At 45.6% G+C, this 24,966-nt stretch overlaps 1 protein-coding gene across 2 annotated transcripts in view; it reads left to right on the top strand.

Annotated features, from left to right (window-relative positions):
* The first annotated feature begins 937 nt into the window (after nt 1-937).
* The window catches only part of DDHD1 (DDHD domain containing 1), an 82,835-nt gene continuing 58,806 nt past the window's right edge, over nt 938-24,966 (top strand). For both annotated transcript variants that reach the window (XM_074998523.1, XM_074998522.1), the window contains exons 1-2: nt 938-1,583; nt 21,454-21,627. In XM_074998523.1, the coding sequence (XP_074854624.1) occupies nt 1,001-1,583; nt 21,454-21,627 (757 nt within the window). In that variant the 5' untranslated portion in view covers nt 938-1,000. The remainder of the gene's footprint in view (nt 1,584-21,453; nt 21,628-24,966) is intronic.

The raw sequence follows: 24,966 nt of genomic DNA, 5'->3' as shown, positions 1-24,966 counted from the left end.
GGCAGTAGGTGCGGAGGGGCACACAGCCAGTTCCCCCCATGAAGCAGTTGGTGCGGGGGGGGCACACAGCCAGTTCCCCCCACGTTAGGCCGTAGGTTGGGGGGGGCACACAGCCAGTCCCCCCAGTGAGGCAGTTGGTGCGGGGGGGCACACGGCCAGTTCCCCCCACGTTAGGCCGTAGGTTGGGGGGGGCACACAGCCAGTCCCCCCAGTGAGGCAGTTGGTGCGGGGGGGCACACGGCCAGTCCCCCCCAGTGAGGCAGTTGGTGCGGGGGGGGCACAAGGCCAGTTCCCCCCAATGAGGCAGTAGTTGCGGGGGGGGGCACACGACCAGTTCCCCCCAGTGAGGCAGTTGGTGCGGGGGGGGGGCACACGGCCAGTCCCCCCAGTGAGGCAGTTGGTGCGGGGGGGCACACGACCAGTTCCCCCAGTGAGGCAGTTGGTGCGGGGGGGGGGCACACGGCCAGTCCCCCCAGTGAGGCAGTTGGTGCGGGGGGGCACACGACCAGTTCCCCCAGTGAGGCAGTTGGTGCGGGGGGGGTGCACACGGCCAGTCCCCCCAGTGAGGCAGTTGGTGCGGGGGGGCACACGACCAGTTCCCCCAGTGAGGCAGTTGGTGCGGGGGGGGCACACGGCCAGTCCCCCCAGTGAGGCAGTTGGTGCGGGGGGGGGCACACGGCCAGTCCCCCCAGTGAGGCAGTTGGTGCGGGGGGGGGCACACGGCCAGTCCCCCCAGTGAGGCAGTTGGTGCGGGGGGGGCACACGACCAGTCCCCCCCCGGTCAGGCCGTAGGTTGGGGGAGGGCACACGGGCTGTCCCGCCAGCGAGGCAGTTGGTGCGGGGGGGGGGGTTAGGATCACATGGCTGCCACGCCCCGGCTGAGGGGCAGGTCTGCGCCACCCCCGCGTGCGTGACGCCGCCGCCGCCGCGCCGGGCTGGAGCCGGCTGCGGCAGCCGGGCCGGTGGAAGCGGGGCCGGGGGCTGCTGCCCCGAGCGCGCCATGGAGTCCCCCGAGCCCGGCGCGCCGCACGGCCCCTGGCCGCTGGGCAGCGAGGCCGCCTACGGCTGCTGCTACGAGCACTCGGCGCGCGGCGCCGGCGAGGACGGGGCGCGGGGCCCAGAGCACCCGCCGCCGCTGCGCCCGGCGCTCTCCTCCTCCTCCTCCGAGGGCGAGCCCGCCCGGCGCCGCGAGCCCAGCCTGAGCGACGAGGCCGGCGGCGGCTACGAGTTCGACTCGGCCGAGTCCGGCACCTCGCTGCGCTACTCCACGGGCGGCGAGGGCAGCGAGAGCGGCGGCAGCGGCTTCTCCCTGGCGGCCAGCGCGCTGCCCGAGCGCAAGCGGCCGCGCTCGGCCGGCGGGCGGCCCCGCTACGAGGTGGTGCGGGAGCTGGGCCCCGAGGAGGTGCGCTGGCTCTACCGCGAGGACAAGAAGAGCTGGAAGCCCTTCATCGGCTACGACTCGCTGCGCCTCGAGCTGGCCTACCGCGCCCTGGGGCCCGCCGCGGGGCCGCCCGTCTGCGTGCGCGGCGGCCTCTACGAGGTGGACGTGAGCAGCGCCGAGTGCTACCCGGTCTACTGGCAGCGTGAGTGCGGGCCGGGCCGGGCCGCGCGGGGACCGCCCCCTCCCGCGGATCGGCACCTCCCGCTCCTCCCCCGGGACTTGCACCGCCCCCTCCCCCCAGCAGCGGTACCCGGCTCCCTTCCTCGCCCCGCCCCGCCCCATCCCCTGCCCCTGCCCCGTGTGAGTGAGGGCACCGCCCCCTCCCAGGCGGACCAGTAGTTCTCTTGCCCCCTCCCCCATCTCCTGCTCAGGTACCTGCCCTCATCTACCACCCCGGCACCACCGAGACCGGTACTTACCCTCCCCCCCCCCCCTTGTGTCCTTCCACCCACAGCTCATCTCCCCCCCGCCGCCCCCTCACTCCCACCAGAGATGGGCATATCTCCCCACTGACCCCCAGTGTGCAGGCACCTCCCCCTACTCCCCCCACATCCCGCTTGGGATCATCACTGTCACCTTCCCCTGTGCAGGCACCTCTCCCTCTTTGTACCCTCCCCCACCCCACACCCGTCCCCTCAGGCTCACGCAGGGATGTTCACCTCCCCCCACTTTGTGGGCACCTCCTCCCGCACTACATCTGGAGTCAGGCATCCCTTCCCTCCCCTTCCCCTTGTTCAGGACCCTCCCCCACATCCCCCCAGCACAGCCCTTCCCCCACAGCTCCCTCAGGCCTGCCCAGCCATTGGCATTTCTCTTCTCCCTCACCCTCTACCACTCCATGTGTGGGCACTTCCCCCTACCTTCCCTCCCCTGCCCCACTTGGGGTCAGGCATCTCTCTCTTCCCCCCCCACCCCACTGTGTCTTGCTCGGGCCCTGCCCAGGGAAGCGGGCACCTGCCCCTTTTCCTTGTTCTTATGAGGCCTTTTCGGGGGAAGGCGGGCATCTGCATCTCCCTGCTTTTCCCTGTCCCCCTCCATTTGTCTTTCTCATGCCACACCCAGGGAGATCCTGCCTCCCACCCCTTTCTGCCTGTCAGCATATGCTCTCCTTAGTCCCTACTTGGGTAGGCACCTGCCCTGGAAAGCCCCTGGGAATGATCAGGCACCTGCTTTGCCTTTCTCCTCTTCACTCCCCACCCAGATGACCAACTCCTACCATGGAGAGTTCCCTGCATAGGAACAGGGGATGGCAGCTGTCTGACTCCTTTGTGCCCTTGGCAGCAGCCGTAATTCCACACAATGAGTGGAACAGAATTAAAGGAAGGTGCCTGACCCCAGACTTGGGACCCGTGTCTTCTCCCTCAGGTGTCCCCCACCCTCCGAATCATAGCGGGAATGGCACCGAATGGAGAGAGAGTTCAAATCTCCTGCAAACTTGGGGGAATCACCAGTTTTCTATTTTCTCTCTACATCCCCTGGTGAGTGAGCATACTAGGGACAGGCAGTGTAGGTCATCCCCCTCACACACACACAGACACAGCTGTAGTGGAAGAAGTGCGGTATAGGAGGCCCTGCGCTATACCCACATGTCCTTAGGCAAAGGTGGGCAAAATATGATCAAGCCTGTGGCCCATCAGGAGCCTCAGGCAGGCTGCCTGCCTGCCCTGATCCTGCATGTCACTCAGAGCAGCTGGCTGCAGGGGCCCTGTGTTTCTCTGATCACTGCCGCCAGCTGGGGTGGAGGGTGGCTTCACCAGTGGGAGCTGTCGGATTATGCCGGGGGTGAGGGCAGCATGTGATGCGTCTTACCCCTCTACCCTGCTGCAGAGTGCTCTGATTGGCATACCCCTTCCCAGACCCTATCCTGCACACAACTTCCATCCCAGACTCTGCACCTCCTCCACTAAGATCATGGAAGAGTGTGGTCCTTAACCACTTAAATTCTTGGAGTACCCCTTCTGTTAAAAGATATTGCTCACCCCTGTCTTTAGTCATAGTGGAATGAGCCAAGGAGTGGGGAGATTGTATCGTTTATTTGGGAACTGGGAGACTTCCTTTCTCTTCCCCTATGTTCTGGGACTTTGAGGGAACGTCTACACCACATTTTAGAGCCAGCCTCCCAGTCTGGGTGGATACACTTGAGGTTAGGGGCTTTGAGCTTGTATTCTAATACTAGGAGTGTAGGCAGTTCCTTAAACCCTGAAATTGACAAGAATGACAGCTAATTGCAGATGTAAGTAAAGCAGTGTCTACACACACTACATCACCTTTAATACACCGACATAAACCCCATGCCTTTCATGTAGGTGGAGTTATGCCACTGTGGTAGGGCACTGTGTTAGCTGGATCAAGACTGTAATGTAGACGCTGATGTAATTATAACATAAGTTGCCTTATATTGACCTAATTCTGTAGTGTGGACCGGACCCTGTAGTAATGAACACTGACAATTCATTAACTAATAAATGAAATTTCAAGCCTAAGTGATAGGAAGAACTTGATTAAAACTTTATGCTTGCTAAAATATTTCCTCATTAAATGTCTTCAGATATCCTAGGCCCATTTGAGGAGTCATTTATAATATCAAAACCACCAGGCTGAGATACCGTTTGAAGAGATTAATTATTGAGAATGTTATCTTTACCCTGTGAGTGGAGATTTAGTTAATAAATATTGCAAACCTAGTAAGGGCACCACCCAGTTAGTAAAGTTATTGGAAGAGGCCTTTAAATATGTAAATTGAAGTTTCATTCCCCACCTCTTCCATTGACATGGTCATCAATATTTGATTACACACAGGAATAAATCATATATATCTCTTCCATCTTAGTTCTATGATTGTTAGATCATCCAGTCCATCCTTCTTGCCTAATGCAAGACTCCTATAGTACACTTTTCTGTTTTCCTCAGTTTAGCTTTCAGAATCCCAAGCAATGTAGTTTGTTTCCCTTCCTTTGCAACTGTGTTCTACAGCCTAATTTTAGTGGTGAAATAAAGGTTTGTCCTGATACTCAGACTAATTTTCTTATTTTTAATTTCATCCTGCTTGGTGTTCACACCCACCTACACGTAGATTGGCATGTTGTCTCATCCTGTGCTCCCCTTTGGTAGTCATTTTGTAGTGTTAGCCAAGTTACATGTTTCGTTTTTAACCTCAGTCATCTTCTCTGGCTAATCACTCTAGTTCTCAGAATGCACTTTAGTTTGAATTCTAACTGCATGTCAGGGTTGCCCATTCTGTAAACTGACATCTGTCTAGCAGTAGAAATTTATAACTTGAGCCAAGAATTTTGTTGAGTCAAGAGAGGGGGAAAAATACTCAAAATACTCTTTTCCCTGCATCCTTTGGGAATTGCCTACCTGAGTGAAAGAATGCTGCTTATATCTTAGGAGTGATGGAATATTTCCACTTCTCTTAACGTTGACCTACAAAGTGGAACCCTTTGGCATTGTTCTTTTTTTGGCTGACCTGCAATATGTGGCAAGGGCCTGAAATGTTAATTTTTTGAGAAAAAGAGAACCTGTTCTTAAGCTTCTCTTTTTTTTTTATGAGAAACGTAGGTCTCTTCTACCCTGTCTTTCCTGGAAAATTGTATGAACATCACAAATACCAAGGAGAAGCCCGTGGAATTAAGATAAAATTATTTTACTGAATGAATAAAAGAAGTTAATATTTATTTACCTCGAAGGCCTAAACAAACAGTTGGGCTGAGGGGAGATCTAGATTATGCCCTGGCCTTTGAAAATTCATTCTCAAGTTCTCTAGTGTCCAAAGAAGATTGTCAGAAGAGAGAACATTGTGTAAAACTTTTCTGGCAGCTTTTGTTTAATACACATGAGCAAAAAGGGTAGAAACCCTTTCATCTTTTGGTTCTACATTAATGCTGTTTGATCCTGATTAGATTTTTATTCGACTGGGTTGCCAGTGGGCAGTAATCCGTTAGGTAAAAATATATCTGTTTTGTTCACAGGCAAAAAGAGTTTTTAACAAATCACTATCACAGTACAGTATATACTTATATAGATTTTTTTCTTCTTTCCGTGATTGTGGTTGGTGGGTTAACAAAAACAAAATTTATGTATTTCCAGCTTAATCCTGCTTAGATTTACCACCTCCTTCTTCCCAAGGTTTTCCTTCCCTCCTCCTTGTTGTCCAACAGTTTCTCCTTTGCGTGTGAGTTCATATAGGCATTAATGTGTGTGTGGTAAGGATTCTTTGTTTTATTTAAAACTGTCTGCTCGGTACTCTTTGAACCAGTCGTCCTCTCTTCTTTATTCCTTCTGGTCTTTTCACTTATTTTCAAGGACTTCCTTCTACTTGCTAGTCAGCACTTTCTAACATATTTCCTTAATCACATTTAAACTAACTTTAATTCTTTTATTTTAAACTCTTTCTACAGATGTATTGAAACCTGTCTGTCTAGCTGCAGCCAGTATTAATAGTTAGTCTTCGCAACTCTTTTGACTGCAACTCTTGTTCCATCCCTTTTTCTTTCGTATGTAATTGCAGAAGTAATCATTTGAAAATCTTTCTGTAAAAATGTTTGCTAAAAGAATTCAACCTTCAGGAATATTATCAAGGATAAATTCACATTGAAAATCCCAACCTTTCTCGTACTCATAGTTAACAAACATATGGGATCATAACAGGGCCTTATTGGGTCATTCCTATAGGCCAGTGTTTCCCAAAGTGTGGTACATGTACGTAAAAAGGATTTTAAGGGATACTCAGCAGAAAATCAATTACTAAAAATCAGGACGTAAACAGAGGGAAGGGAGGAATGCCGATAAGTCTGAAGTCCTGAAAGGGGTACGTGAGTGTTAGTAGGGGCTAGTTTCCAGCAAACATGATTCCAATTTCCTTCCTTCTATTATCTGACCTCAGTTTATGTAGTAACACTTAAATTCTCCTTAGCCATACCTTAACCAGTTGTTTTATTCAGATGGTCAGAGTAAGAGAAGGCCCCTATGCAGACAACTTGCAATTTTGATTTTTTTATATCTCTATGAAGCTGTGATCAGAATATACCTAAATTCTTAAAGTATAGGCCTTTGCAGGCAAGCCTGAATACTTGTATTCTAACTGTCATATTTATGTACCTGTTGTGAGTTGCAGTGTTAGGCCTTTGACAAATAGTTGCCTTTCCTGGTTGAGTTGGCCTCTGCCAGTGTTCTTTGTAATTTTTTACATTCATGTGCAGAGTGACTTCTGTTATGTGCATCAATATGAAGACATGTGACGCATTCACTCCACAGTGGTGCGAATTACAAAATTCGTTCTGCACTTGGACTGTCTGTGGTAAGGGTGGGTCTGAGGAGCTTGGAGTGTGGGAGGTGGGCTTAAGGTTGGGTGTGGCAGGGGGTGAAGGCTTTGGCTAGGAGTGCAAGCTTAATGGTGTGCCTGGAGTTTAGATCTATGGGGTGCAGGAGCAGGCTTCAGGCTAGTGCTCAGGGAGTGCAGGAGTTTGTGGTGCAGGGTCTGGATGGAGATAGGGTGAAGGAGAGGGCTCGTGTTTGGGGTCTAGGAGGGAACTAGGGTGGTAGAGGGGCTCTGGGTTGGGATTTGGGGTCTGGAAGGGAGTTAAGGGCTTAAGGTGCAGGACGAGGCTCAGGCAGCTGTCTAGGGTTGGGGAGTGTGGCGCTTAAGTGGGGCAGCTCCCTTTTAGCATGGAGAATAGATGTCTCTCTGTGGCTCATGCTGCCCGTTGCTTGCCTGGAGGCACTGACCCCCCACTGCTCCCACTGGCCGTGATTCCCAGCCAGTGGGAGCTGCAGGGGCAGAGCCTCCAAGCAAGGGCAGTACTGGGACACAGCTTCCCAATGCTCATGGTAATGTGGCTCCAGCTGGAGATGAGGGGGAAGGAAAAGCAGCTAATGGAGCCACATTTCCTCTCCCCTACATAAAGGGCTGTCCCAGAACACAGGGGCTTTATGGGGTTCTGCCCAGGGCCTTGTGCTGAGGAGGTCCCCCTTTGCCTAGGGCCTTGGGCCATCTTAATCCGCCCTTGCTGCTGGAACAGGGGGAGCGCACATCTCTTCTGGCTTGGGGCCAGGGAGCTGCTGGCTGGGGGAGAGGTGCACTTCTTTGGCTGCAGCAGCCCTGAGCCCCTGTCCCTGCCTACCGTCTGAATGAATGTAGGCCTCTCCCCTGGATTCAGGGAGGGTTGATGGTGGGGAAAGGATTCTAAGGCTATTTTTTTTCTGCCACAGGATGCTGGTGGTAGAAGTAACCTATGTAGCTGTCTCACTACTAAGTACAGAATTCCCTACTATTATTATTCAGAATGTGAGGATGCATAAGGCATGTTTTTATTCTCTTCCAAATATGAATTTAATGGCATCATTGCTCTTTACAAAGAGCATGGTGTCTGCATTGATCGGTTCTTGGATTGCTGAGTCCGATGATGTGTACATTATAGTAGGGCACACCTGCGCATTTGCTGTGCTCTGAATCCAAACAGCAGATTCTTTTCCTCCTCTGGTACTGGTCATCACAGAGCTAGATCCAGTCCACCTTGCAATACCTTAATACATCTACACGCTGACTCCGTCAACCGGAGCGCGACCCTGCACTCCTTTACCAATCTTCCACAGATACGCTGAAGGATATTGAATTATCTTTTGGTGCATCCTGAAATCTGTGCAGGAGTCTGCCTCTCTTTCTAGGTCCTTTACATGATACCCAGTAGAGCACATTCTTCAGGATCCTGTCATCCAGCATTCACTTGACGTATCCATGCCACCTGAGTCTTTTCTTACTAATCCACGTTCCTATTGATAACACATTTGTCATCCTGTCATGCCATCTTATATGAAGAATTTTATGTAAGACGGCTGTTTGTCTTTTGGTATGTTTGGTGGAAGCCATCCATTTTTCTGAGCCATAAGGAAGATAAGATGCATCTTTTAAATATGCATTTTTCACTTTAGTTGACAGTTTCTAATTGTTCCAGGCTCTGTCTTGCAAAAGACCAAATTTCCTGGCTGCTTTGCTGATTCTAATAGTAAGCTCAGCATCAAGATCTACATGGCTGATGATAGAGCCAAGGTAGCAAAATTAGTCAATGATACCCAGACAAATGTCATATGATACCTGGAATTGGTTAGATCCTTGGTGCGTGATAAGTTGTCTTCAGGCGTATTGCTTAGCCCAAAGATTTTGCATGAATTAGAACTTGGTACAGGTTGAATCTCTCTCGTCTGGCACCCTTAGAACCTGACCGGTGCTGAACAAGAGAATATTGTTTGTGGGAGGTCAATGTCAAAATTGTCTAGCACAGTGTTTCTCAAACTAATTTTACCATGGAACACTTTTCGGTTTGGAATATACTGATGGAACACACAGATGCCGATCTGGGGTGGGGGCGGGGAGGCAGTTCATACCGAAAAATTGTGGCGGGTAATAACAGAGTTAGTTTTTTTAGAAGTCTTTTATTTTACAAAGAACAAAATAAGATAAAATCATCTGGATGAACAACTAATGTCCTCCTGGGGGGAGGACAGTTCGCAACCCTATAATTAAGTGCAAACCCAAAACAAAACATCAATATAACAGCTGAAGGTAGAATGGCTAGTGTCACTTTTATACAAAAATAGAAAGGACAATAGTGTTCAAGAAAGGAATGTTGTTCCTTAAAACTTAAAAAAATATTTTTATGAAAAAGAAACAGAAAATAAAGTGGGTATGGGAAAATATTTTTAAATTTTATGTTTTTATAAATGTGTTACTTTTGAAGAAAACTACTGGAAAATAAAAGTAACATTTGACAGGTTGTTTTGTTTTTAAATGGGAAGAATGTTTTTGCATCTCTTTCGGCACGAGTCACATCATAACAAAAGTAAACCCTCAGAATACATGCCTTCAGGTTGCGTGTAACGCACTTTAACACAAGTTAAGCAGAACTTGAAGCTGCTTTGTGGCCCCTTCCCCCAGTGTCGTGGCTGCTGTGAGCAGCTACACGTGCTAAAAGCCCCTTTCCCCTGTCTTCTCCCAGATGTGTGGCTGTCAGCCTGACAGCTGCATGGCTGGAGGAAAGCAGGGAGGGGCAGCTAGGCAAGCTAAAAGCCTTCCTCCTGCTTTCCTCTAGCTGCGCATGGCTGAGAGAAAGCAGGGTGACGGAGCTTTTAGTTTGCCTAGCTGCCTGGAGGTGTGAGCAGCTAGGCAAGCTGAAAGTCTCTCAGCCTTCCCCCAGTGGCAGCTCTCAGGATGAGAGCTGCACCACTGGAGGAAAGTAGGGAGAAGCAGCCAGGAAACTGACCGTCCCACCAGGGCTGGTCGTTTTCCTGGGTCCCCGCAAGCAGTGGGGAGATGGGAAGCAGGTCCCAGCACCCACCATTCCAAGAGGAAGGAAACTGACCAGCCCTGGTGGGCTGGTCTGTCAGGGCTGGTCAGTTTCCCGGCTCCTGCAAGCCCAGGGGAGCTGGGAACCAGGCGGGAGCCTAGTTCCCTCTCCATCTTGACTTGCAACCCCAGCATAACTCGAATTTTCATGCAAGAACGCAAACCCCGTATAACTCTGAGGTTTACTGTGTACTGTTATGAATGCGTTGTAAATATTAAAATACCAGCAATCTAAATACTATTCAAATACCTTAATATTTTTATACAGACATTTCTTGTTTAATATTGTAGAAGGAAAATATCACGAACATCAGTCATTTTTCACGGAACACCTGTTCACATCAAACAATGCAGTTTGGGAAACACTGGTCTAGCACATGATCAGCATGGTCATTGCTTACTGGGCTCTTAGAAGACATGTAGGGTTAAATTACGGCTAAATAACTGCACAGAACACTGAGAGCCAGGACTGGTGGCTGTGAACAAACTTTATGGGACCACAGGGAACTTGGCCACACCCAAGGTAAGTGGCCATCCAGCTAACTAAAATCATGCTGGATTATGAATATTCCTAATTAGAGAAGTTCAATCTGTAGCAAGTGGGGATTTTTCACTGATGCTGGCTGGAGTGTAAAGGTGTGCTTACACAACCCATGGCAGTGAGCCTTCCAGCCTTGGTTAACAGACTTGGGCTCAAACCACCAAGCTAAAAATAGCTATATAGACAGCGCTTTGAGAAGTTTCCGCGGGGACTGGAGCTTGTGTTCAGAAGCTCGCATTTCTCCCTCGGCTTCAGAGCTTGAACTCCATTCCAAGCTGTAACATCTACTCAGCTGTTTTTAGCACAACAGCTAATCTGAGCCATGCAAGGCTGTCTGGTGGCCACAGGCTGGGAGGCTTGTTGCTGCAGACTAGGGAGACCCACCCTAAATGTACCTCTCAAATGTCTTTCGTTTTGAAACTCTTCATTGTTGTCCCAATTACTTATGTTTCATACAAACTTGGGCGGTCTGACTCTTGTCAAATTATTTACAACTGTAATAATAATGAAATGATGTTGATAAAGTTATTTACACTGAAAGGCGGAATCTCACAGAGTTTACGTGTCTTGTGTGAATAATTTTTTGTTATCCTATTTTTCATTCTTTCTTATACTGTTTCTTCTGCACTTTGACCTTTTGGCATTTCTATCACTTACTTGTGAATATATTCTTACAATCGTAAAGGGAGTGTAAACCAATATAGATGTTGTTTTGACTGCAGACAGAGCAGAACCAGAAGCCCTGGAACAATTTAACTTTACCAAATAGCAACATCAATGAGACGAGAATTTTGTAGCAAGGAAATGAAAATTGCTTATTGTGCTCAACTCTCATATCCTAGTATTATTCTTTACTAGAAGACTTACCTGGAATTGCCTGGGGCCAGGGCAGAGGAGCAGGGGTGCACCCTGTACCCGCAGGTACCTCCCAGTGGTGGGGGGAGAAGAGGCGCACAGGCCACCTGCTAGCCCCTGCTCCCTGGGACAGGCCAGGGTGGTCAGTACGATGCTGCTGCTGCTGGCCAACAACTTCTCACTCGGGTCCTTGCTTCCCCCACTCTGGTCAGTCATGAGTATAACTGTCCCCTGTGCTTACTGCCCCACTGTGCTCGTGCGTGAGTATAATTGTCCCTGTCATCCCACACCTCCCTTTCCGTTTCATATGAAACAACTGCATTCCACAGATATCCCATCAGCCTGGCACAGCCAAACCTTGACCTTTGTTTAAGTTGTGATAAGAAGCTACATACTCAGTGTGTTGGTCCTAGCTCTTATTGTTCAGGAGGAATTCTTGAACAAATTGACTCAGTCGCACATTTCTGAAATACATAGTAAGACAATAGTAACAGAGAGGAAGCTGTGCTAGTCTATACACTATCAAAACAAAAAGCAGTCAAGTAGCACTTTAAAGACTAGCAAAATAGTTTATTAGGTGAGCTTTCGTGGGACAGACCCACTTCTTCAGACCATAGCCAGACCAGAACGGACTCAATATTTAAGACACAGAGAACCAAAAACAGTAAGCAAGGAGGACAAATCAGAAAAAGATAATCAAGGTGAGCAAATCAGAGAGTGGAGGGGTGGGGGGGTCAAGAATTAGATTGAGCCAAGTATGCAGACGAGCCCCTATAGTGACTCAGAAAGTTCCCGTCCCGGTTTAAACCACGTGTTAATGTGCCAAATATGAATTCATTTTAATAGCTTGTCTCTGCATAATAGTGTTTGTTTGCAGTTTTGATTCAAGTGATGTGAGTGAAGAATCATTTGAACCTCATTTTGAGTCAGTATTTAAAAATTGTGTAATATTTGAATCAGTGTGATTGTAGTGTGCATATGACAAGGGGCAGGTAGCAGCATGAAGGAGGGAAGTGAAAAGGATTCACAGTTTGGGCAGAACTGTGTCATCTTGTTTTAACTGAATGCAATAATTCAGTTCATGCTCCAAACTGTAGCAGAGTCACTATGAAATGAAGCAGCTCTTGCAGTCTCCCAGGCTTCCCATGGCTGTAATGTGTAATATGCATGCACCACACTCTTAACTCCTTTTGAAGGGGAAAGGTGTTCTTTAATATTAGTAATTCTATTTTTAAAAAAAAACAACACTTTTTCCTTTTAAAAGTACTTATAAGCCATGTATATCCACAGGCCTTTATCCCTTCATTTATACTGTTGATTATTCATCATTCTACTAATTTGATGTTTCCTGGCTTTATTTTGCTTTTTATTGTTTTAAAATGCATGTTGGCAGGTTTATTTAGTCCTAATTGCTAGGAATGGCTGCCTTAGTAGCCACATCTCTTTGGTTTTGGTTTATGGCTGTGTGATTTAAACATTGATCTGTGTGTGCAATGATTTTAAAACAACTACATGTCAAAACAGAGGTCTTACTATTACATTGAAGAGAACATACTCCCTTGCAGCAAGAGCATTCTTATAACTCTTTCCTGAAAAAGTCTGCTCTCTCTGGAAGAATGAAATTGAATAATTTTTGGTTTGTTTTTGTCTTTTTTTTCCCCTCTAACACTAGTAATATTTGTGAATAATTAGACCAAAATAGGTCCTGGTTTATGTCTCCTTTTTCTTCCATTTGTCATTTCTGGTATTCAAATTTATTTTTAAAAGTCTTAGGTGTCCACACAAGGCAAATATATAACCAGCCAAACATAGTGATATCTTCACACCTGAGTCATTGCAAATTGTAAATTATGTGTATAAACACTGGGGCAGTCAAGAAGCTAAGGGAAATACCTCCCTGTGAATCAAAACCTTGGAAACAAAAAGCGAGACAAAGCAACAAAATTAGTAAAACTTCACCAATAGCAAACAAAGAGATAAAAACTTTTAAATGTGAGATAAGAGCATTAATTCAATGTTTAAACTGAGATATGAACAAATCCAACTCAGGAAGTTCCAGTAGTGAAGACTTTTGCCACAGAATTAACTCATTTAATAGTGGTGAGTTAGATACTAAATAATAAGTTTAATTTTCCAAGGAATTCTGTACTAAAATGTAGGAACATGCAACATATTCAGATAATATAGTGGATTGAGGTTTTCTAAAGTATGTGATGCTCGCAAAGGGGATTTGCTTCTGAGTTACTTAGGTGATTTTAAAAATTACATTTTTAATTTTTAGATTTTTCTAGCTTTTAAGCACTTGATTTCTCAGCCTTAAATTCAATAACTGGCATTAAAATACCATACATTTCCCTCTTCTCCTTTTTAAAAGAGTGTGAGGGAACAAATACCGCAGCCCATTTTTAATTTAGGCAGTTAGGAGGAGGAGCACTGAATACATTATATACAGTGCACAGGCTAGGCTTCTGAAAAAAATGACTTTTCTTGAAACGGCAGTGTTCCATTTCCATATTGAGGACTGTGAAGTATATTTTAATGGTGGCTTTTAGGTTGTCTGCCGAGCTATGCTTTGGCAAAAATTTCATTTGAGACTTGGGAAAGCGTGTGTCTTTCTCTCTTGCATATCTCAAAATGGCTGTACAGGTTGAACCTTTCCAGTCTGGCGCCCTCGGGACCTGACTGGTGCCGAACAAGAGCATTTGCTGGGTCACAAACGGTGAATATTGTCTAGCAGCATTACCAAAATCCACTGCTACCTGGACTTTTAGAAGATATTGGCTACGTCTACACGTGAAGCCAACATCGAAATAGCTTATTTCGATGTAGCAACATCGAAATAGGCTATTTCGATGAATAACGTCTACACGTCCTCCAGGGCTGGCAACGTCGATGTTCAACTTCGACGTTGCGCGGCACCACATCGAAATAGGCGCTGCAAGGGTACGTCTACACGCCAAAGTAGCACACATCGAAATAAGGGTGCCAGGCACAGCTGCAGACAGGGTCACAGGGCGGACTCAACAGCAAGCCGCTCCCTTAAAGGGCCCCACCCAGACACAGTTGCACTAAACAACACAAGATCCACAGAGCCGACAACTGGTTGCAGACCCTGTGCCTGCAGCATGGATCCCCAGCTGCCGCAGCAGCAGCCAGAAGCCCTGGGCTAAGGGCTGCTGCCCACGGTGACCATAGAGCCCCGCAGGGGCTGGAGAGAGAGCATCTCTGAACCCCCCAGCTGATGGCCGCCATGGAGGACCCGGCAATTTCGATGTTGCGGGACGCGGATCGTCTACACGGTCCCTACTTCGACGTTGAACGTCGAAGTAGGGCGCTATTCCGATCCCCTCATGAGGTTAGCGACTTCGACGTCTCGCTGCCTAACGTCGAAGTTAGTGCCGCTACTTCGAAGTAGCGTGCACGTGTAGACACAGCTATTTAGGGATAAATTAGAGCTAAATAACAGCATAGAACACTGAGTGCCAGGACTGGTGGCTGGAAACAAACTTTATGGGACCACAGGAACTTTGATCACACCTATGATAAGTGGTTGTCTGACTAATTAAAATTACCAGATTACAGATGTTGCCAGATGAGAGAGTTCCAGAATAGAGGTTCAATCTATTCGGAATTTGGTTAACCTTTTTCAAAAACATTCACAAAAAATTAAGATGAAGAATTCCTTTGAAACAATCATGAGTCTGAAATGAAAGTTTTGGGATTTCATCATTCGTTGGTGGAAACTGTAATGACTTTTTTGTTTAATTTTTGTACCTATCCTAATTTTTGAGTGCAATCTACAAATTAATTTTTAGATGTTTTCATGGATTTTTGAGGCAATACGAGTACATTTAGGTCATCTAATCTGAGCTGTTGCATAATAAAAATTTCAAATAAGGGACAATTAAATGTATCCCCACTGCCAAGGCATCCCTGGGATTTGAAGCCAAAGGAACTCTGGAATTCAGAGCCAGGGCATAGCTCTAACACATAGTCATAGCCCTCACACGACCATTAGAACTTACAAAGTCCTGTAATATTTTCACATCCTTGCCTCCTTTCTTCCTCTAATTGACCTAGTATAATTACTTGATCTTCTAACTCCACTCGCTACTGAAATGCAGTCTCTTTGAGCAGACATGACAAGCAGTTAGCAGTATCCCCTGACAAGCAGTGTCCAGCGTTTATTATGCTCTAGTTAGAGGTAGAAAATGAAGACTAGGGCATGTACCTGAAAGGGCAGGGAGGTTGTAGGTCCATAGAACGTGATCCATACAAGAATTTAACCAGGACTAAAATACATGTCTAAACATTTCTAATAAACCCATTACTGTAGTATCAGCGATGAAAATTAAACACAAATGTTAACAAAAAACTGTTCCTATCATCTTTACCAAACAGTCCTACTTTTTGAGACATCCCATTCAGTGATCAAACCTGGTGACAATGCTGGGTTGTTGTTTTTTTTTTTTTTCTTATCTGATAGTGTTCCCTAATAGAATAGTAGGATATTGTCCTTACAGGCACTAAAGGTAAACTGTGATTTACTGATTTAATATACTATCTCGATTTTCCATCAGGTCTGTCACTGAAGGACAGATCTAACCTGCCTTAATCTGGCTTTTGAAATCTGACATTATCACATCTGAGTGCACTGTGGATATAGCTGACTACACAGCGGTTTAGAGGAAGAAAGGAAGAATAATGCTTCCATCTGAAACTTCACTGGGACTTTAGCAAGGCAGAATGTAATTACTTCAATCATGGTCAACAATCTTACTCTACCAAAAAAAGCATCTTAGGGTCTGTAAGTGCTTTTAGATAGAGTGTTTACATAATGTTGTGCTCCAATATGGACTCATGCCTTTTCCACACATGGAACCTGATGTACGGTAACTCAATTTTAAAAGAAACCAATCTTAACAAATGTATTAAATTTAATTTTTGTTGTTCAAAACTAGTCTCAGCTTCTTGACTAAGGCCAGGTCTACACTAGGCATTAAAATCAATTGTAGATACACACTTGTAGCTGTAGCAATTGCATAGCTAGAATCAACTTTTCTACAATCAGCTTACCTGGCCACCCTCACAGAGGGGGGGTCAGTGGGAGAAACTCTCCCATAAACCTCCCTTACTTCCATTATACTGAGGAGTACCGAGGTCAACTGCTTACCAATGATAGTTTGATTTTACTAGTCCCTAGTAGGCATGCAAAATCAAACCCCGGAATAGTGACCCTGATTGATTGGGTTGATCTTCCACATAGTGAAGACATACCATAAGACTGTCATCATCAGGGAGACAGTCGCCTGCCTGGGTGCTGTTGTTGAATATCTCAGCTAACAGCGGCAATCCACTGCCAAGAGGCATTCTGTCAAAGAATCTTAAAATGTTAAAATTAAACTTTATTTTAACATTTAGGTTTTGGGGATTTGTCAGCAGGAAAAATGCAGTTGAAAAGTTTGGGGTTCATAAAAACTGAAAGCAGGTGTTTAGTTGTCATTTAATCTGTAATACAAAATTTGGAATCACTTGTTCTGATGACAGCTTTAAAATACAGTTTTATGAAGCTATGGAATTTAGCAAAGAACTGAAGACTTTCTTGTAAGGATTTATGCATGGAGTACTTGAGTCTTGGCTTCCGTCTGCAATATAATTCCTTCATGTACGCCCACACGTTTTATGAATTCAGTTTCACTACACACATTCCTTTGTTGCAAAGAGGAGCAGCCTTTCTGTGTGTGTGAAAATTAAGTACATCATGGAACATATATCTGATGGGTATAAAATATAGGAGAATATAGCGCAGGTTAAAATGAATAAGTTCTTGATGGAGCATTACTAACTGTATTATGGAGGTAGTGGTTGGTGACTCCATAGTTAGTGTGTTTTTAAAGAGGATTTTAAAAGCCTTTATTTCACTCTTTAATGACTGAATTTGGGTTCCAGACATGGCATAATAACTTTTCGTAGGACAACTGAATTTTGCATGTCACTTGTAGTGAAATGTTTACTTTTTCAGAGCAGATGTTTGTGTACTTTTTTCTTAAATGTTGCTGTTTTCCTCATTTTTTTTTTATATTCCTGTAGTTAACCAGAGTCCTCACAAATCCCAAACTTCTCTGTCTCACACCCATAAAATATCTTGGACAGAGATAACTTTTGATATTGTAAAAAATGTAAATTCAAAAAATTCTCTGTTCTTATACAGAATAACTTTTCAGAGCTGTGCAACCATAAGTTTGATAAAACTTCTTTGATCTGTTTTCTGAATGACACTGCCGTACGTGCTTGCCTTGACACAGCACCTGTACTCTAAACATAACTGGTAGCAGAGGGGAGGCAGTATGGGCAGCAAAGAGGGAGTGGGCTCACGTGAGAAGGGGAGCAGCATCTGAAGCATCAGAAGTTGAGGAGTCTTAAGGGAACCCCAAAAGGGGTTTAGCTGGGGTGTGCTGGGACTCAGGTGAAATATCTAGGGTTCTGGGGATCCTTGGGGTGAGAGAGGCTTTCATTCTTTGGAGCCTGAGTTTTGGGGAGCTCTCTGTGGTGAGGAATTGGAGCTTAAAGAGTTGTTGCCGCCTGACAGGACTGCCTGCTGTTCTCCTCGTCACTAGTGTGCTCTGTGATGCCAACTCTGCAGGCAGAATAGGGATCTCATTGCTTCTCCAACAGCTGGCAACGCCACATGAAGGAAGTTAGGTTCCTTCCAGGCTGCCTGCCACAAGCTCCCATTCCTAATCCTCCAGCTACTGTAGGGACTTCGCTCAGCTTATCCCCTCGTTGTGCCCTGCTAACCACCACACTGTGTTGACACTGCAAGCCACCCTAGTATCCCAGCTGCCTCAAGCACCCCAGGATCATCATTCCCTGCTACATCTAGTTGCTTCTGCACCAGGTGAGGTTCTGCTCCCACATGTATCCTGTAGCTGCATTCCTTCCCCTTCCTTTTCCTTTCCTCTTATATCCAAGCTCCTGCTACAGTGAGGTGGGAACGTGGTTGTCGTTCAGAGTTCTCTGGACGAAGCTTCTTCCTCTTGCAAACCTCCTGTGCAAACACTTAATTGGTGTAGAACACATATGGAGAATGCTGGAGTGATCTAGCCCTGTTGTTTCTCCCATGCGCCTGTAAGAATCATACTCCTATGCAGTGTGTGTATTGTAAAATGGAAAAAAGTGATAAAGAATCAAATATAGAACATCTGCTTTGTTCTCATGTGGGCAAGGTCTGCAGAGAGCCTTACTGCTGATGGTTAGAACTTCTAAGCTAGGTCTACCCTGCAAAGTTCTGTCGACAGAAGTCACTGTTGACAGAGATTTATCAACAGAACCACTGTCTGCGGAACGTGCCCACACCTAATCTGGGTTTCCCCGCCACCCGTCGACACCCTCTGTCAACAGAGAGCAGCCAGACTGCCCAGCCCTCTGTTGACAGAACAGCCAAGCGGAAGCTCTGCAAACAGGGCTGCCAGGTGAACGGGAAGCCCTCTCTGTTGACAGAGGGCCCCCTGGAGCATCTATACTATTTTTCTGTCTTCAGAGATGCTATGCCTAAAACTTTCCAGACATAAGTCTGCCAGGAAAAAGGTTGTGTTCTGTTGACAGGACCTCCCTAGTTTTGTCGACAGAAGGCCTCTTCTGTAGAGGGAACTTTGTAGTGGAGATACAACTCCAATGACAAAGGGGGAAAACATAGTGGCAGTAACTTTGGAGTCCTTGGCTACGTCTACACGTGCAGCCAACATCGAAATAGTCTATTTCGATGAATAACGTCTACACGTCCTCCAGGGCCGGCAACGTCGATGTTCAACTTCGACGTTGCTCAGCCCAACATCGAAATAGGCGCAGCAAGGGAACGTCTACACGTCAAAGTAGCACACATCGAAATAGGGATGCCAGGCACAGCTGCAGACAGGGTCACAGGGCGGACTCAACAGCCAGCCGCTCCCTTAAAGGGCCCCTCTCAGACACAGTTGCACTAAACAACACAAGATACACAGAGCTGACAACTGGTTGCAGACCCTGTGCCTGCAGCATAGATCCCCAGCTGCCGCAGCAGCAGACAAAAGCCCTGGGCTAAGGGCTGCTGCCCACGGTGACCATAGAGCCCCGCAGGGGCTGGAGTGAGAGCATCTCTGAACCCCCCAGCTGATGGCCGCCATGGAGGACCCAGCAATTTCGACGTTGCGGGACGCAGATCGTCTACATGGTCCCTACTTCGACGTTGAATGTCGAAGTAGGGCGCTATTCCTATCTCCTCATGAGGTTAGCGACTTCGACGTCTCGCCGCCTAACGTCGAAGTTAACTTCGAAATAGCGCCCGACGCGTGTAGACGCGACGGGCGCTATTTCGAAGTTGGTGCCGCTACTTCGAAGTAGCGTGCACGTGTAGACGCAGCTCTTGTGTGTGCCTCCTTCTTTATTTTGTTTGTTTTTCATTCTACCCACCCCCAGCTGTTGATAGCCTGTCCAGAAGAGAGCTGCTTTCTTCATTATCCCAAAAAATCTTTCTGAGGAGAGCCTGGCTCTTTTCAGTAATTAAGCCAAGTTCTTCGTTAGTCTCTTTCTGAAGAATTCCTTGTGATTGTCTAGAGCAGTGTTTCCTAAAGTGTGGTATGTGTACCACGAGTAGTACACAAAAGGATTTCAAGCGTTACGCAGCAGAAAATAACTAAAGATCAGGAGATAAACACGGGGATGGCACTGGGAGAGGGGATGCACTGATAAGGCTGAAGCCCTGAAAGGGGTACACAAATGTTTTAAATTTGGGAAACACTGGTCTAGAGTTCTTAGCTCCCCTACATACAGAATATGTCTAAATTTGTTTAGCTGTATATACACATGCTATGCACTCCCCAGATGTTTTCTTAGCTCCCTCCTTGAGTCTCTTTCTCTGTGAAATCAGTGGCCTGTCTGGTTCCTCTGAAGTGCTTCTGGTGAGGCTTAAGCTGCTGCTACACCACCATTGTACCATCAGAGGTGCCATGCTAATGAGGCAATTCAAAGCAGGCTAATGAAGTGCTGACGTGCATATTCAGTGCCTCATTAGCATAATGGCAGCCATGTGAACAAACTTGGAATTTTACATTGACAGTATGGATGGGGGCAGCTTCAAAATAAGCACCCCACTTCAACACTCCCTTACTCCGATCTAGTTCTGTGGTAGTAGCAGCAGCCTTGATCTATTTGAAGGACAAGACTGAAAGACAGCTGGCTTCTGCTCAGCAGTGCATTGGACTGAAAACAGCAGGAGGAGGCACGAGCAGGGAATACAGGAGTTTGTGGCACTATATCGATGTTTAGCCATGGCAAATCAGAATATATTCCTTGCACCTTTTTGTTCCTACTTTTCCCTTCCCAGCAAGCGTGTGTGTATGTGTGTGAAGAAAAGAAGGTGTGTGCTGAACTGCGGGAGAGTGGGAAGTTGAAGTGTAGTGTTGGTGGGTGGGAGGTCAGAAGAGGAAGAGTTCTGAGCCTGGACGTAGGAGAAGCATAGGTATCAGGGAGAGGGTGAGTTAACATGGAGAGGGTAAGAGAGATTTGAGGTAAATCATTTGCGCATTGGACAGAACAGCAAAATGGTCACAAAGGGATAAGAACTGAGTTCTTCCACTGTGCCCTTTACGTAAAACTATCCTTTGTTTTGGGGACAGGGAAGATGTGCTTCTGCTTCCATTTCTCCACCAGCTCTTTTGTCCTCCGCTGAAACACTTCACAGATAACAGCTCGACTACAGTGTCCCAGTTTTTCACTTTGAAAATATTAGCTTGTAGAGAGGAAGGGGCTGCAAATTGCTCCGTTCAGATCTTTCACTTACATTAGGCAACAGCCACCTCAGACTTTAAGGAAACACTTGAATGTAATTTTTCAGTACGTGCCTCTGGTATTTTGTGCCCAAACTGGGAAGATGAATGTTCCACTATTAATTTTGTAAATACAAATAGCTTCATGCAGATTTAGAGGGTGGTGCGAGACTAGAAACGTGGCCCTTAGTGAGAGTGCAGTTTTATATTTAAACAGAATTTCTGGTTTCCATACTGAAGAAATTCCTTCAAAATCGGCTTCCTGCTAGCTGCTATGTGAATAAGACCATTTTAAAAATATTGAATTGGGCCCCAAAGGAAAACTTACTTTTGAGTAACTAATCAACAGCAGTTACTAATTAAAGATTCCAACAGTGAAATTAGATTGTCACCAAAACAAACTTATAATTCTTTTACTTATTTAGTGCTTATCTGGTATATTGAATCCTAAATCCCCCTGTTTGCCTTTTAGAGACAGATAAAATCCCTGTCATGCGTGGACAGTGGTTTATTGATGGAACATGGCAACCACTGGAAGAAGAAGAAAGTAATCTAATAGAACAAGAACATCTCAACTGTTTCAGAGGCCAGCAAATGCAAGAGAACTTTGATATGGAAGTATCAAAACCTGTAGATGGGAAAGAGGGTAAGATACTGCCAGACTGTTTTATTCATTTGTGTTACTGTGGTTGTGAAAGAGACTTCTATACATATGAATGTTTAGTGTAGGGCTGCAATAGAGTATCTGGTTACATGACTAACCAGTAAGCATCTACTCAGAATTTAAATGCAGAGCATCAGGGGAAGGAGGAAGAGTCCAGCCATTTAAATGCAGAGCAGGTTGCAGGGTGGAAGAAGGGTAACCAAGTTACCAACAAAAATTTTGGCGGTTAGTCAGTTACCAGATTGCTCACTCTTCAACATCCCTAGTTTAGTGTATTCTGTAGTGTTTTTAATGTTCCATGGTAATTAGTAATTATTTGCTCTGATTGCTTTTCCCATTTTTCAGTATAGCTTGATGGTTCTAGGATTTATTACTGAATCACAAAAATGGTACCATTTACAGCATTCTGTGTACAGTTAAACTTGGGGTGATTTTCTTGTCTTCTCTCCGTTTTGCCTCATTTCATGTGGGTTTTTATTATATCTGAAAGTTTCACTTTAGTTTCAAGATTTCTGGCCAGGGACCAGCAAAAGTGCTGATGACCTCAGTCTAAACTGGCCCTAAAAGTCAAGCGGGATCCTGTAATTCTTCCCTGAAGGGACCATCATTTTTATAGATCAGATATTTCATTTTTCTTTCTGGCTCAATCTAGGGCTTCACAGTAGTTTGAAGTTGAGTAAATTCTGTGGGTTACTTTTGTGATGGAAGTCCCTGTACTTTAGTGACCAGGCGGAGAATATTGAGCTCTTGTTTCTCATGGGTGTGAGTCAAATTTATTTAACATTTTTAAGATCACCTCACCAAAATAAGTGTTGTCAAACTAATTACCACAGACAGTATAATCAGTTGCTCTGCATAAGTACAGCACAACAAAAGTTCAGTATTCTCAACTGTCTAGTTTGTGTTCTTGCTTGGCACTATTTGTCAAGTTCCCACTAAACCACAGACTGCAGTTACAGAGATTTCAAAATATAAATTAAATGGGGCTTTAAGGTTTTATTTTTTTTTCAATTTGTTAAAACAACTTTACTGTTAAACTGTTTAAAATACGCATTTACAAATGCTTTGGACAGAAATTACAGAGTGTTTCCCTCAGTAGTTAGTTGGATAAAATTTGTATTATGTGTACAAATTCATTAAGGCTATGGTTACACTACAGTGATCTGTCGACAGAAGTCACCGTCGGAAGAGATCTCCCAACAACACGTCTATTGACAGAGAACATCCACACACACAAGCCAGTTGGAAGAATGCTCTGCTCTGTCGACAGAGTGGCCCACCTGCCTGGCTGCTTTCTCGACAAAGCAGGCACCAGGGAGCACAGCAGAAAGGGCATCCCTTTGTCCTGGACACCCTGTCTATCAAGAGAAGGTCCCACAGAGCGTCCACACGGCTTTTTTGTCAACAGAACTTACCGACAAAAAGAGCTCTTCCTCATCTGGGAGAGGCAGAAGGTTGCCGACTTTGGTCCACATACTGTCGACAAAACTGCAGGAATGTTCACATACAAAATGTGTTTTGTCGACAACCAGGATTTTGTTGGCAGAATTTGCTAGTGTAGCCATAGCCTAAATGTTTTGTATGTGTCTGTTGCAATTGATATGCTACTCTAAGCAGCCTTTTATCCTGTCTGGGCTCAGATAGCTCTCATTAACACTAACTGATGGTGCGGTAGACTTCTAATTATCACTCATAGTTGGGTTTCCAACTGTCTAATCACACAAAACTGAACACCTTTGCCCTGCCCCCTTCCCATCTCTTGGTAATGCTGCCAAACAATATTGACCTCCTGTGGTCCAGCAAATTCTCTCATTTGACACCAGTCAGGTCATAAAGGTACTGGGCAAGATGTTTCATTAGTCATATAAAATTATTTGATCCTGGAGTGTCTTGCTTAACTGTTGGCTTCAGAGGTGGCATGTGGCAGTGGATCCTACAGGTTAATTATATTTTGTGTAAAAACAGTACGAATACAAGATCCCCTGTTATCCTTCAAGAAGGTCCAAGAAAAGTCACAAGACTGCCAGGACTGTGATACCTATATGGGTCTGTTTCTGCATCCAAGAAGGTTTCATGTTAGAAAAGGAAACTTCTGATAGCTAAGTGATGGCTCCTCCTATCAGAGGTTTGGTCCTATGCTATGTCAGAGCTCCAATTGTGCATCTGGGAATGGGGGAAAAAGGTTTGCATTCTTCCTCTCCTTACGATTTTTAGGTGTTGTTTTGGTCCTGAACATAATTGTGGCCCTTGGGCTGCTGTAATTTAGCCATCTTGTGAGGAGGATACACATCACATTGAACTAGAAGGGACCTCGGGAGGTCATCAAGTCCAGTCCCTTGCCCTCTTGACAGGACTAAGCACCATCCTTTTATTGTTTCCCCTTCTTTCTATTTGCCCCAGATCCCTAAATGGCCCCCTTGTGGATTGAGCTCACAACCGTGGGTTTAGCAGGCCAATGCTCAAACCACTGAACCAGACAGCACAGCTTCAGTTTGTAATTAAATAAAAATTTTGTTCACTCTCCCTAGGCAATGTTGGGCACCAGTCATCTAAGGCATTTCACTTAGCCATTTAAAGTTAATTAGTTTTGTGGCACTGTGTATGATCTTTTGATTGATAGATGATGTTTCATTTGTATTCACATTTAATTAGAAGGCAGTGAGCCTGGAAGTTGAACTTTAAAAGTGAAGCAAAGAGTACAAATTATATACCCTTATATTGGGTCAAAACTGCAGAAAATCACTGAGTATTATTTAGATTAATTTTGAAATATACTGCATTTGAAATTGGGTAAATTTCATGTTGAAAACCTTCACTTAATGTATATTTGGTTTCGTTACACACTTGCACGTTTAAAATGTGGCTGTATTCTAACACTGACTCTCTAAAAATTGCATTGCTGGCTACCTGGTTTGCTTGTGTCAGTGATTCCAGATCAGATTAATCAGGTCAGAAACATTCTTTTGAAAAGGAGGATTTTTTACATAATTACCAGCCAAGCAAATTCGGTGAAAGTGAATCCAGGTATTTCCTAGCTATTGTCTGATCACTAGGCAGTGACAGATTCTGCAGACTAAATTCCCTGCTGTCATACATGAGCGTTATACCTCTGATCAGAATAACCTTGGAGAGAGTTACAATGTGACAGACAGAATCAGGCCCATTATTTTCAGTGGGGTTGTGTAAGTTGAAGTTAGTGATCTTGTTGATTCAGGAATCAGAACAGAGAATCCATTTCATTCTTTCATAAGTTAAAAACAACAAGAAGTCCTGTGACACCTTACAGACTAACAGATATTTTTGGAGCATAAGCTTTCGGGG

This window comes from Carettochelys insculpta, chromosome 6 (assembly GCF_033958435.1).
Source record: "Carettochelys insculpta isolate YL-2023 chromosome 6, ASM3395843v1, whole genome shotgun sequence".
Taxonomy (NCBI): domain Eukaryota; kingdom Metazoa; phylum Chordata; order Testudines; family Carettochelyidae; genus Carettochelys; species Carettochelys insculpta.
Note: the sequence above shows the minus strand (reverse complement) of the source record. Positions and strands in the feature narration are given on the sequence as shown.